This window comes from Hylobates moloch, unplaced genomic scaffold, assembly GCF_009828535.3.
Source record: "Hylobates moloch isolate HMO894 unplaced genomic scaffold, HMol_V3 SCAFFOLD_9, whole genome shotgun sequence".
NCBI classification, from domain to species: domain Eukaryota; kingdom Metazoa; phylum Chordata; class Mammalia; order Primates; family Hylobatidae; genus Hylobates; species Hylobates moloch.
Window position 1 is genome coordinate 35,625,414 of NW_026652284.1, and position 15,504 is coordinate 35,640,917.

The 15,504-nt window shown below is 37.0% G+C and overlaps 1 protein-coding gene across 2 annotated transcripts in view; it reads left to right on the top strand.

Moving 5' to 3' along the window:
• The window catches only part of LOC116813243 (cytochrome P450 7B1), a 207,172-nt gene that overhangs the window by 164,771 nt on the left and 26,897 nt on the right, over positions 1 to 15,504 (top strand). For both annotated transcript variants that reach the window (XM_032759674.2, XM_032759675.2), the window contains exon 2: positions 8,702 to 8,838. In XM_032759674.2, the coding sequence (XP_032615565.1) occupies positions 8,702 to 8,838 (137 nt within the window). The remainder of the gene's footprint in view (positions 1 to 8,701; positions 8,839 to 15,504) is intronic.

Below are 15,504 nucleotides of genomic sequence, written 5' to 3' on the forward strand. Positions count from 1 at the left end.
ATAGCAGGGAAAAACTAATCCTGCTGTGTATATCAGCTACTTTCAAATACTCTTATCTCAATCTGAATGATAAACCACCAAGGTTGGTGTAAACATTCTCCTTTACAGGTGAAGACACTGAGGATCTACATAGATAGTGTACCAGATTTAAAATTTCCCCATGAGTCAAATGTGCAGAAATGTAACTTTATTTCTTCATATGCAACTCAAATTTCTCTTGAGCCCTGATTTCTGGTGATGACTGAAAACACTGAAGACTTCCAGTGACAATAGTTTGGCCACTTCTGGTTTGAAACCTAGTCTCTTTTGTAAAACTATTTAATAAAATTTAAGACTCTCTTCCCCGCCCGCTTCCTTTCTGTTGATGGCAGTTCTTTTCTTTTCATCTTCCTTTCTTTCTTCTCCATTTGTATATTTTTTAATTTCCTTTTCTATCTTAGTGCATTAGCTAGGACTTCCAGAATGATATTGAATAGCAGTGGTGAGAGGGACATTATTGCCTTGTTTCTGATCTTAATGGGAAAGCACCTACTTTCTCACCAATAAGTATGATGTAAGCTTTAGATTGTTTTGTAGATGTTACTTATGAAGTAGGGGAAGTTCACCTCTGTTTCTATTATGCTAGGAGTTTTATCATGAATGGGTGCTGGATTTTTTTTTACATTGGTTGATCCCTTAAGATTTTTTGTTTATTTTATTGTGGTAGGAACACTTAACATGAGATCTACTCTTAATAAATTTTGAGGTGTACAGTACATTACTGTTGACTATACATACAATGTTGTACAGCAGCTCTCTAGAGCTAATTCATCTTGCTTGACTGAAACTTTATACCTGCTGATTAGAAACTCCCCATTTCCTTCTTCACCCCAGCCCCTAGTAACAACAATTTCAATCTTTGTTTTATGAAATTGGCTATTGTAGATATCTCACATAAGTGGAATCATGCAGTGTTTGTTTTTCTGTACCGGGCTTATTTCATTTAGCATAATGTCCTCCGCGTTTATCTGTGTTGCTTCATATTGCAGAATTTCCTTTTTTAAGGCTGGATAGTATTGCATTGTATGTATATACCAAATTTTCCTTAACCATTCATGTGTCAGTGGACATTTAGGTTGGTTCCACATGTTAGCTATTGTGAATAGCCCTGCAAGAACACTAGAATGCTAATACTTCTTCCAGATCCTGATTTCATTCTTTTTGATAACTATCCAGAAGTGGATTATATAATTACTAGATCATATGGTAATTCTATTTTTAATGTCTTGAAGAAGCTTCATACTGTTCTTCATAGCAGCTGCACCGTTTTGGAGTCCCACCAATAGTGTACAAGGGTTCTCACTTCTCCACATCCTCAGCAACACTTGTTATCTTTGTTTTTTGGATAATAGTCATCCTGACAGGTATGAGGTGCTATCTCATTGTGAATTTAATTTGCATTTCCCTGACGATTAGTGACATTGAGCATTTTTTCAATATCTGTTGGCTACTTATATGTCTTCTTTATAGAAATGTCTTTTTAAGTCCTTAGCCCATTTTTTAATTGGGTTATTAGGATTTTTACCGTTGAGTTTTAGGAGTTCCTTATTTTTTAAAACATTAACCTTTTATCAAATATATGGTTCACAAATATTTTCTTCCATTCTGTAGGTTTTCTTTTGACTCTGTCAGTTGTTTCTTTTGCTATGCAGAAGTTTTTCCATTTGATTTAGTCTCACCTGTTTATTTTCAGTTCTGTTGCCTGTGCTTTTGGTGTCATATTCATGAAATCATTACCAAGACCAACATTAAGGAGCTCTTTCCTCATATTTTCTTCTAGGAGTTTTATAGTTTTGGGTCTTGCATTTAAGTCTTTTTTCCATTTTGAGTTTATTTTTGTAGGTAGTATAAGATAAAGGGGTACTGGATTTTGTCAAACATTTTTTTCTTTATTGATATGAGCAGATGATTTTTTTTCTTTAGCCTGTTGATGCAATGGATTACATTAATTCGTTTTTGAATGTTGAGCCAGCCTTGCATACCTGGCGTAAATTCCACTTGCTCATGGTGTATAATTCTTATTATACATTGTTGGATTCAACTGATTATTATTTTATTGAGAATTTGTGCATCTATGTTTATAAGAGGTATTGGTCTGCAATTTTCCTTTCTTGTAATGCTTATAATGTCTTTGTCTGGTTTTGGAATTAGGGTAATGCTGGCCTCATGGAATGAGTTAGGACATGCTCCCTCTGCTTCTATTTTCTACAAGAGATTAATGTTAATCTTTGATGGAATTCACCAGTGAGACTATCTGGGCCTGAAGTTTTTTCCACGTCACTGTCCTCCTTAGAGAGTCCCAGCTTACCATGATGCAGTCTCACTATTCCTCTGTCCTGCCACTTCTTTTCTTCTTTCTCTTTCTCCTTAACGTCCCAACCCCCACATTCTTGTTCACTTCTTGTATAGAACAATCTCATTATCTCTTAAACCAGGTCACGCCCAGTGGACCACATTGAAATTATCAAACGTCCAATGAAACTTTGCTTCTAAACAAAGATAGTTCATTTTCTGAGAAAGCTCTTTGTATAGCATATTTTTGCCTGCTCATCTGAAGTTATTGAGTTCATGTTTATCTGGGCATTTGGCAGTTTTACTTAACTGATATGTTGAAGGATGAAGAGGGCCTTCAGACCTGGGCAACTCCGTGAAAGGTATAGATAAGAAGAGAGAGTTGACAAAAGAAACAGTTCAGGCAGAGAATGAGTAAGCAAAACCACAGATATGCAATTGCTTACGAAATATGAATAGCAGGGAAAAACTAATCCTGCTGTGTATATCGGCTACTTTCAAATACTCTTATCTCAGTCTGAATGTTAAACCACCAAGGTTGGTATAAACATTCTCCTTTATAGGTGAAGACACTGAGGATCTACATAGATAGTGGACCAGATTTAAAATTTCCCCATGAGTCAGATGTACAGAAATGTAACTTTATTTCTTCATATCTGAACTCAAATTTCTCTTGAGCCCTGATTTCTGGTGATGACTGAAAACACTGAAGACTTCCAGTGACAATAGTTTGGCCACTTCTGCTTTAAAACCTAGTCTTTTTTGTAAAACTATTTAATAAAATGTAAGACTCTCTCCCCCCACTTCCTTTCTGTTGATCTGATGAGTCCGGTTGTGCAAATGTTCCTATTGGTCCTCTTTGGCTTCCCCAGGGTGCCTCCTCAGATATCTTTGGGTATAGCCCTCCACCTTTGCGTTCATTGCTAAAACGTGCCCAGTTGGTTGTAAATCTCACCTCATTTCCTGGCACAGCAATACATTGTGGCTTTGTGCTTCCTTGTCCCCACCAGGCCTCTCACTGGGGCTTCTGGTCTCCCTAGACTCAGCCACATCTTCCATCTCCTCCTCCTTTGGGATCTCCCATCCACAGCCTTGTATTGAGATACTCCTCTTCCCGATATCCTGACAAACATGCCAATTTTTGATTATCAAGAGTGGTTGGAACATTTCTAAGTTTCCTTGTGCTAACATCAGAGCCCAAGAAGAGTGCGGGGATAAAGAGTGTTTCAAGAATTCAGTTCCAAGAGATACTATGAAGCAAATTACATTTTCCATTGCGGTTGCTGCCAAAGTAAGTCAAAGAATGGTAAAGCACAGCAGCTTCCAAAGTGCCTTGCTCAAAAAAAAAAAAAAATGTCGTTCAAATGTTCAGAATTATCATCAGATACTGTAATGTATATCAGTTGTGTAGTTTCTGAAATTTTAACCACATACACAAAAAGAAAATCTTCATTAATTCAGGAAAATAAAAAAATAAAACTAAGGCACTGTTACATATATTCGGTCACCTAATACAAATATATTACATCTTTAAGCACTTTTAATAAATACATAATTTTATTTTTTCTAGTTAGTGTGCATGTATAAAGGTTGCTCACCACCTACTTAGGAGGTTATTGCAATAACCTGAACGCCTAGCCTAGAATGATTACAGGAAAAGTGGAAAAGGAGAAATTACGCTGATAAGTATAGATTGCTATAAGAAGTGCTGGACTTTTTTTTATCATTTTTTTTAAGACGGAGTCTCACACTGTCGCCTGGGCTGGAGTGCAATGGCACGGTCTCAGCTCACTGCAACCTCTGCCTCACGGGTTCAAGCGATTCTCCTGCCTCAGCCTCCCGAGTAGCTGGGATTAAGGTGCCCACCACCATGCCTAGCTAATTTTTTGTATTTTTAGTCGAGACGGGGTTTCGCTATGTTGGCCAGGCTGGTCTCGAACTCTTGACCTCATGATCTGCCCACCTCAGCCTCTCAAAGTGCTGGGATTACAGGCGTGAGCCACTGTGCCCGGCAGCGCTGGGCTTTAAATGTCAAGGGAAAAAAATGTGCAATAGGTCACTAGTCAAGTTTTTAACATGTTTAACTACAGGTATAGCATGAAAATGAACTTCAAATATTATGGGAAATTAAATATTCTGTGTGTTGGTCTACTCTTTTAAATTTCAGTGTATCTCTTCTTAACTAAAGAGAAATGTCTTAAACCTCTTTACACTTTACATCCATTTTATGTATTTAGATTCTTCTCCAGTATTTCATTTATTTCATTTTGTTTTATTTTATATTTTATTTTATTTTAGACAGAGTCTTGCTCTGTTGCCTAGGCTGGAATGCGGTGGTGTGATCTTGGCTCACTGCAACCTCTGCCTCCTGGGTTTAAGTGATTCTTGTACCTCAGCCTCTTGAGTAGCTGGGATTACAGGCAAGCTTTACCCTGCCCAGCTAATTTTTTTGCAGTTTTGGTAGAGAAAGGGTTTGACCGTGTTGATCAGGCTGGTCTCCAACTCCTAGCCTCAAGTGACCTGCCCTCAGCCTCTCAAAGTGCTGGGATTACAGGCATGAACCACCACTTCCTGGCTCCAAAATTTGTTTACAGATAACTTTGGACTGTAGATGACATTTTGCACACACTTTAAGATGTGCCCTACAACTCGTATGAAAGAAACTGTAAGCACTGATGCAATGGTACATGCATAGAACTTGGGTTTAGTTATCAAGAGCATGTATAAGCTCAAATTTGTGTGATGTCTTAGATGTGTTCTTATAGTCTTTTAAATGGTAATGAGAAGATTTGAGGAAATGTATATTGTTTGAGATTATGAGGGAGTAGGGAACATAGTATTTGTTAGCTCCCCATCATTGCTTTTGGACCTATTTCATTTAAGTTTTGAAACTTGATCAACCCCAACAAGTATCCTATATCCCTACTCAGCCATGGGCAGTGTGTATTTCATTTTCAAAGTCACAGAGCATGAGAGAGACAAATAGCAGTATTTGCACTGTGCTGTGTGTCAGCAGGCCTTTCTCGATCATTATGGTGATGTCCTTCCTCCCTAAATCATTTTTACAAATATACTGATGAAGACAGATTTCTGTTATCTATCTTCAATGGGTCATAAGTTGAACAAGCACCTATACTTTTTCCTGAAAATATGCACAGTTGTGGCATGGTGTTTAATAGTCTTGAGCTTACTGCTGCCAAAATAAACACAACTGTAAGAAATGATGACCCTCTCATCTTTGTAACAATAAAATAGCTTCCTAATGTGCTTCCCTAACTCTGAATGTTAAGTTAATATCCCCTGGATTTCTGAGCCCCATCATTTCCCCCGGCGGAAACCCCATGAAGAATACAGCTTTTGACCGAATGACAGAGCATAGAGGATGAAATTAGTTGCATTAAATTAGAATATGACAAAAAGCCTTTCTAAATCTTTGTCACAATGCAACATTCAAGCAACATTAAACCAAACAGAGTATAAATAGACCAAGGGAGAGAGGTAATATTTTGAAAAGAAATTTGGTGAACTAGATCACTTGCAAATTTGAAAGGGTCATTGACAGCATGTGAGCTGTGGCAGTTTGTAACTTGGGGTCCTACTCTACAGTTACATGTGTGGTCTCCTCTTGTTCAATCTTCGGATATGGAATTAACTGTGTTAATGGTTTTTTTGGTTTTCTTATATTTCTCATAAAAGCAAGTCTCCACTGCTAAAGCCTGCATTCAAGAAAATAATGGGAGAAAGTATAATGAGTAAGATTCCCATCTCTATGCAATGTTTCTTGTTTTCCTATTTCTAAGTATGTGCATTTAAACAACAGTATACATTTTGTAAATTAGCATTAAGATAAATTGTCTTCTAAAAAGAGAAAGCAAAATCTTTCCTTTATTTCTATCATAACTTAGATTTATTTTGACATTCTTTCCCCTGAAAGATCTGAGTTTTATTTTCAAAGTTAAATTCTACCATGTTGGGTTGTGGGAAAATAAAAGCCTCTGATAGGGTTAATCTAGCTACATAAAAGTCCATGCTGGGTATGATCATAATCTTGATCTTTGATTAAATCTGAGCTAGTAATATCTTGTGATTAATCAAAATCAGTTGCACTGCATGTAGCACAAGTCGTCTTCACAGATGGGCTTCAGAATCAGAGTTCTTTTGAATTGTTTTAATCCTTTCTAGGATAAAATGGCTTTGTTTTTTGTTTTTGTTTCTTTTTACCTTTTTTACTTTAAATCAGATTGAGTTCACCAAATAAATAACTAGGAAGAAATTTTGAAGTATAGTCTTGCTAAGATTACAAATCAACAAAGAAAAATCTTGGTTTTTAACCGATAGTATTCTGAAGGATGTTTTGTATGTTAAACAATGCAAATTATTAGTAAAATTTAACAAATCATCTCAATCATTGGTAGCTTGAATAAAAAACTTTATGAAAGACTATATCAAAATAATACCTCAAATAAATAATATGGGGATTTTTATAGTTCTCAATTTAAGATTATTATTTCTCTTCTGATTATGTATTTCCAGTCTAATTGACATCTGATAACAAAGAGCTTTACTCTGGCAACTAAACGTTCCAACGTCTAAAACCCAGGGCACAGCAAGAGCCCTCAGATTCACACACACACAATGTCTGTCAGCTCTAGCAGTGAGCTGCTTTGGTGGTTTTTTTTCCCTTGGTCCACAGGTTAACTGACTAATGTTTCTATAGGGGCCAGAGTGCAGCTGTGGGACTCCAAGTCTTGATCCTGGTACACAGCTTGTCCTTACATAGTTTCATGACTTTAGGGAAACTTGTTGATCTCTTAGGCCTTGAGAACTCTTACCTATAAAAATGAGAAATTGCATGAAAGCCTCCAAGGTGCCATCTAGTTCTAAACTCCATGATAAATCAATTCAGTGAACAATTTCACAACAAATACTTTAATATGACTTGCACATCCTAAAGAACACATCTCCATTTACTATGTTAAGTAGACTTAAATGGTTTAAAAAACTTCAAATCCCATAATGCATCGTCCCTCTATACCTTTATTATATAAGAATATAATCGAAGGTTTTTTAAGATTAAAAAAAAAAAAGAAACCCTCATAGCCTTTATTTGTGGAAAGACCTAAATGCCTATACATGAGTTGGAATTTAAAATGAGGTGGAGTTAGTTAGACTGAGTCTACACATATAAAAACACTATGCTATATAGAAAACAAAATAATCAGTAATCGACATTGTTTAGGTGATTTCCGACAAGCAGTTTGACTAGAACTTAGATTTGGCCTGTTCCACTGCACATCACCAAGCACATAGCAGATAACATAAATATTAGTCAAAACTAAGTTTAGTTCTCATTGATGAAATTGATCAAGCAGTATTTATAACATGACTTGTGAAAGACCAATAAAATCAGGCAGCTGATCATTTGTTTTTTATCAATATTATAACTAATAATTTCATAGAGTAAATTATATCAAACAGTTGATTTAGTTTCCTGGAGATCTCCTTAGTCACAGGTACCTACTTATGATGACAGGAAACAGAATAGGAAATAAATAAAACAGATTGTAATTTAACTATCAGGCAGTCATACAGGCCTTGCAAGACACAATTCCTTCAAAAAATTGCTCACCAGGATGCAAAGGCATACGAATGATATAATAGGCCTGGCACAGTGGCTCATGCCTGTAATCCCAGCACTTTGGGAGGCCGAGTTGGGCAGATCAAGAGGTCAGGAGATCGAGGCCATCCTGGCTAACACGGTGAAACCCCCCTACTAAAAATACAAAAACAAAATTAGCCGGGTGTGGTGGCAGGCGCCTGTAGTCTCAGCTACTTGGGAGGCTGAGGTGGGAGAATGGCGTGAACCTGGGAGGCACAGCTTGTAGTGAGCCAAGATCGCACCAGTGCACTCCAGCCTGGGTCATAAAGCGAGACTCCGTCTCAAAAAAAAAAAAAAAGAATGATATAATGGACTTTGGGGACTCAGTGGGGATACCCAGGGGGAAGGGTGGGATGGGATGAGGGATAAAAGACTACATATTGGGTACAGTTACACTGCTCGGGTGATGGGTGAACCAAAATCTTGGAAATCACAACGGAAGAACTTATCCATGTAATGAAAAACTACCTGATCCCCAAAAACTGTTGAAATAAAGTTGCTCACGAGAAGTTTAGCATTTAACCATACATACTGGAGAAGCTCAGTAAACTCATGTCTATGATTATATAAGAATCACTGAGTAAGAGAATAGAAAGAAGCAGTGCAATGCATGTAGTCAAATTCTAGATTCAATAAATAAACCACCTGTATTTGAATAAGAATGATTTGATTTTTCTCTTGTTCTTTTATCTTTTTTTTTTTTCCTTATAGGAGACCCGGTGAGCCTCCACTGATAAAAGGTTGGCTTCCTTATCTTGGAGTGGCCCTGAACTTACGAAAAGACCCCTTAAGTTTCATGAAAACCCTTCAAAAGCAACATGGTGACACTTTCACTGTTCTTCTTGGTGGTAAGAAGCACTTTTATTAATACCTTATATATGTCATAATTTTTCACTTGTTCTTTAATGTCTTTCTGTTTTTCTCTAGGCCAAATGTAAAATATTTGTATATTTTTATTTTGTATAGCTAATGTGAAAGAAAACTATTATTTTTAGTTCAGTGATCCTCACATTAAAAATCAAATTATAGAACTCTTTTCATGGTACTTAGGGAACCCCTCTTTCCAGCCATCACCTGTCATTTTGGTTTGGTTTAGTTTGGTTTTAAGAATGGTAGAAAAAAATATATATATAACTATACAAAAGCTAGAATGTATTTTTTAAATTAATGCTCTGTATTTTGTAGAGCAGTTTTAGGTTTACAGAAAATTTAGTAGTTCAGAGAGTTCCCATATACCCCCTCCCCCCAATCACAGTTTCCCTGATTGTATCTATGTAGTATATTTGTTACAACTGATGAGCCAATATTGATCAATTATTAAAAATCCATGATTTACATTACAGTCTACTCTTTGTATTATGTAGTTCGTTGGGTTTTCACAAATGTATAATGACATGTATCCACCCTCACAGTGTCATATGGAGTAGCTGTACTCTTCTAAAAATTTCCTGTGCTCCACCTATTCATTCTTCTTCCCCTGCCTCTGAGTCTCCAGCAACCACTGGTCAAGAATGTATTTTTCATTTTAAAACTTTCATTGCACTTCAGACTTTAATAAAGTACCAAAACACCAAGAAAAATGAAGAAAAAAACAGCAGGATTGCTACACACCCCAAACATTCTAGGACTGGGAGGAGAAGCTGGACTGTTCCTAGTTCACACCCTTTTTTAAGACCCAAACTATGTAGCTCTATCAGCTATCAATTGCTGAGTAACAAATCCCCAAAAAGTTTAATGGCTTAAAATAACAACTGGTCTGGCCTGAGTCACTTGTGTGGCTTTTCTGGACTCTGGATGGGAACTGGATGATCCCAGATGGTCTCATCACATGCCTGGGTGGGCTGCCTTGTCCACATGGTCTTTCATCCTCAAGAAAAGTTTCTTACATGGCAGTGTCTCAAGGCAGTGAGAGAAAAAGCTTCAAGGTCTCTTGAGGCCTAGGCTCAGATATTGCAAAACCTCACTTCCACCACATCCTATTAGTTAGACCAAGTCACAGTGCAATCCAGAATCATGGGCAGGGAAAGAGACTCCACCTCTTCCTGGAAGGAGTAGCAGAGTCACATTGCATGGGAGCACATGTAGAGAGATGGAAGGAATTCATCATGGCTATCTTTGTATACAATCTTCAACATCAGTTTATGGCCTGGGCTAGCTATTCCCTCTCTTTGCTTTTGCATGTCCTGTCTGTGCCCTGAAAGCTGATCTCTACACACTAGATTACCCACACTTCTTTGCTTGTTGAGTGTTGCCAGTTGCAGGAAAAGAAGAGGCTGAGTCTCACTCCCCACTCTCACTGGGGCTCTGGTGACACAGTTCACTCTCCTTCCTTCACAAGGTCACTGAAGACATCCAGTATAATCTCCCTTAGAACCCCATGTATCTAACAAATGTACCTACGTTTCTCAATGATCTACCACGTTTTCTCCAATTTCAAAGAATGTTCAAGACACTCCATCTCCCTGTCCCCATGACCCTTTCTTCTTGCCTCCTCTGGACTGGTACATCTGGATTCATTCCTCTCACACATGCATCTTCATTTTTTTCTTTCTTGGGCTCTTACCATCACTTATAACTATGCTTAAGGTTCTCCTCTAGGTACTTTCCACTTTTCTTCTTTTCTTTTGCATCCAGCTCTTTCAAGAGAGTTGCATATATTTGCTATCTCTAGTTGCATATCTCCTAGAGCCCTCCTAACTATAACCAGCCTTCAGCTTGCTAAAGTTATTCCCTGGTCCACCTACCTAGACCTCTCTACCTGGTTTGACAATGCTGATCTCTTGTTCCTTCCTGAAATACTCTGCTACTCCTTTACTCTCCATACTCCCCCTTCTGGTTCTTTATCTAAATCATCTACTTGCATGCCTTTTTCTTAGCTTAACCCTTACATCTTCCTTCAACCAGCCTTGGAAGTTTATGTTCTATTCTTAAAGAGCCAGTAATTTTTTTCTGCCTGTAACTACTTTGCTGAGGGTGAGAGGCAACCTTTGGAAACTACAGTGACTTAATTTCAATGCTACCATTTTAATGCAGTATTTGGGAGAAATGATCCAACTGGAGGAAATTATCAGCATGATTGAGTTCTCCCATGGACAGACAGTATCAGTTTCATCACAACTTACTCCTTTGCCTGGAAGCTGGCTAGTCTGAGGCGGGTGGATCACGAGGTAGGAGTTCGAGACCATCCTGGCCAGCATGGTGAAACCTCATCTCTACTAAAAAAAAAAAAAAAAATACAAAAATTAGCTGGGCATGATGGCATGTGCCTGTAGTCCCAACTACTTGGGAGGCTGAGGCCAGAGAATCGCTTGAACCCAGGAGGCGGAGGTTGCAGTGAGCCAAGATCGCACCACTGTACTCCAGCCTGTTGACAGAACGAGATTCCATCTCAAAAAAAAAAATTGTATGCACTTTGATTTCAGAAAAATTGAATGGAAGAAAATCATGCATCTTAGAGGAATTATATTGTATACAGTAGTCCTCATGAGGCTCCCCAAGATCAGGTCTCCACCAGCCTTTCCAGCTCTGTCTCTTGCTACTGCTCGCTTTGTGCTTTACACACCATGAATGTACCATGTTGTTTGAAATTTCCTCCTCACACGCCACATACCTGGTGGGGCCTCTGGATTTTCTTTATCTTGCTGTTCTTTCTGCCAGAATGTTGTTATTTACCTGACTGACATGGACTCATCTTTTGAGGCCAGGGTCACACATTGCTTCCTCTCAAGAGCCTTTGCTGACTCCTCCTGTATTTGGTGCCTCTTCTCCAGGGTCCAGTTACTCCCAGTATCACTTCTGTAGGAGCATTTAATACATTGTGAAGTTATTACCAATTGACTTATCTGTCTCCCTTCATTATTCTGTTAGCTTCTCTATTGTCAACATTTAATCTAGAGCTCAGAACTGATTCTCAACGAATATTGGATGGGGAAGCCCCTAATTCCTTAGAGCTGATGAAACACTAGAATACTATACAGATAAAAGCCTGAGCTGGTGCTTCTCCTCTAAGTGAGCCATGGGCTTTATGGTACCAAAACTATATTGTTCTCTTAAAAAGAGTCATTCTTACTTTAAATAATTAACGCTGGTGTTTCTAATGAATAGATAGAACAAGTGATTGAAATGTTCAGTTTTTCTTTTTTTAATACCAATGTACAAAAATAACCTAAGATGATTATGCAGAAAGTTGTGGCAGACTTGAATCACTTTATTCACTTTTCAAAAAATAGCCAATTTCTGCTGATGCTTGATTTCTTAATCTTAGGTACCAAGAAGCTTGCTGAATTTCTAACATCTAAATAATTTGACCATGGTTATGTTTGAACTCAACAGTAGACAACCACAGTTAAATGTGCAGGATACCTCCCTTTTGCTTCTTACTAGAATTTGAATAATTCCTGTCAAGAAATCCTATTACTATATATGGTTCTAATGATCAGTTTGCAAAGTAGCTCATTTAGAAAATGTGAAATGAAGAAAAAGGTCTTCTGCTCTTGTCTCATAATGTGATTTCACTGAGTATATGTTCTTGCATGATGAGCAAATGATTGTCATCCTCAAAAGTCTCAAGGGACATGGATGTCATCTTAATAAAGAAATTAAAAAGTACATCTTTTCATGAGAAACCATGTAAATTCTTGACCTGTCGCAGAAAATAGTTCTCTAATTGGTTTTGTGTGGTGGTGCAGCGGAATCGTTTTCCCTAGATGTCACCCCAGCAAAGCACCACTGTACATCATTGTCAGCAGCTAGTGAAATCTTCCTAATAAGAGGGGGGATATGTACATGTGGCCATCCTCGTAAAGTACAAAGTTGACTCATATTTCACTCTCCCAACCGATATTTTCAGCTTGAGATTAAAAAATTCTATTGTAAAATAAGCTAAACACAGAGATGAAAAGCTTCTAATTATGAAAATTGTTAAAATTCAAATTTGTCTCTTTTTTTTTTTTTTGGAGACAGGTTCTCCTTTTGTCACCCAGGCTGGAGTGCAGTAGCATAATCATAATTCACTGCAACCTTAAATTTCCGAGTTCAAGTGATCGTCCCACCTTGGCTTCCTGAGTAGCTGGGACCACAGGTGTGTGCCACCACACCTGGCTAATTTTTTTTTTAGGTTTTTTGCAGAGATGGGGTCTCCCTATGTTTCCCAGGTTGGTCTTGAACTCCTGGCCTCAAGTGATCCTCTGGCCTTGGTTATATTTTTCTTAACGGGACATTTCTATGCCAAGCAGCCAATTGTCATGGATGGATATATATATATATATATATATATATATATATATATCGTTGTATAGCACCAAATATATGAAATGAAAACACCAAAATTCAATTTATAATGATCCAGATGTCAAAACTTTTTGTTTGACATTAGGGTGAATGACTGAATTTTTAAACTATATTTACCAACATACTTTGAATTATGTAGCTTTACCTTCCTAAAGAATGAATTTTAAAGGAAGTGGAAAGGCTACTGAGGTGGTAAAGTCTCTTATGCAGCTTATACAGGAATGCTGGAGTTAATATTGTAAGGCCAGTTAGCTCCTAAAAAGGAAAGAGAATGAAATGATTGGCAAGGAAGATATCAAAAATTTTGACCTGACTTCAAATTTACTGCATCTAAGAATGATTTATATTGTATTTTTCTTGCAGATATCAGCCCCACTTTGACATTTATATTTTAGACAAATGCAAACTTTGAAATTCTTTAAATCAATATTTCATATCAACTGCTGACAGCATTCTCTTCTCTTTGGAAAACATGGCAGAGGGTATTGTTTTTACCTTGTGATCTTTGTAAACTAGGTAACAAGGCTGCCGACACTGGCCATTCATTTACATAAAATCACCCTGGAGCAAAAGTTAATGCTGCAAGAATACGAATACGGGGCCTTCAGAATACCTTTTCAGAAGATTTCCTTTGTTAAGAAATTTAAATTCATTTTATGAATGTATATGAGTTTTCCTAACTGTCTGATTAAAGATCACAAAGAAACTCTGGTTTTGCATCTCACATTAGCAGATGGTGGACAGATGGTTTAAATTAATATTAATTTTGGAAAACTTAGCTTAAATTGTTTATACTGAAGATTAAAAGTTGGAAAGCCAGCTAACATCTCCAGGGTTATTAGTACTTCCAAACCCACATGAAAAGTAAAATCCAGAAAATCAAAATGTCTTCTTCTGAAGTAATTCACATCTCAATAAAAAAGATAGTAGGTAAAACACAATGCCTTGATATTGAAGGACACTGAAATAAGAATGAGAAAGAGAAAATACAGATCCTAGAGTGAAAAGAGCCTTGAAAGGAGTGAGATTAGATCTACAAACAAATGAAGCTAACAGTACTGATTTTTATAAAGAACTGATACACAAACAACTGCTTATATTTTTAAAAGCAATTTATTCTAATTGGTTGCTAACTTGAACCATTTTGTCCACATTCAACTTTTATTCCTTTTATTTGAAATTAACCTCATTGTTTTTTCCCATACCCTCATTCCCAAGAGGATGGGTATAGGAGAGAGGAGGAAATAGAAAGAGAGAGAGAGAGACAGAGAGAGAGAGAGAGAGAGAGAAAACGAATGTGTGTATTTGTAATGATTGTAGACAAAACAAAAACTGTAACATGTATACAGCCTCTACTTCAGTAGGCCCAATAACAGGTAGCTCATGCGGTCATGTCTGAATATATTTTTCTCTTTCCATTTAGATTTAGATGAATATAGAAAATCGTACGAAAAAATTCAAAATATTCTCTAAATATTGCATGTTTTACTAACTGAATCTTTTATACACTCTGGTAATATTAGGGAATAATTTAAAATAACCCCAAAGATATTTAGCAAAATCCTTTTATTTAGCGAAAGGAGAAAAGTATGAATCACCACCTGTGAAAATACACAACTTTGCCTAAAATTATATCTTTTGCAAAATAAGAAAATTGATTTTTTTCAATTATTTTACAGGCAGATGCTGGCAGTTTTATTTAATTAAGCTGCTATGGTAAAGCAGGTGTCATAAAATATGCCTAAATTGGGTTGAATCCTTTTTGCTGTCCCCGGAGCACATACACACACACAAATTTAGTTTACCTTGTAGAAGACAGCTTTGGGATCTGACCAGAATGAAGAGCCACTTCTAGCTTTACTGGCATCCTAGATCCACTCACATTATTGAATTAATCAAGGGGAAAATGAGTGAATAAAATTTAAGTCATCTGAGTCATTTTTAGAAAATAAATCATAGCACATGTATATTCATGTATATTAAAACTTGTGTTTCAAAATTGTGAAACAAAAACATATTTATCTGTTTCTAGGATTAGGTTGAAAATTATTTCAAAACTTTATTTGAAATATCTTGCACCAAATTGAATTAAATTTCTATGATGCCATTTGAGTTACCATAAATAACAAGTGAGAAGTTGTTCCACTAACAAAGCAGTACACACACACACACACAGACACACACACACACACACGCACACACACACAGACACACACACAGACACA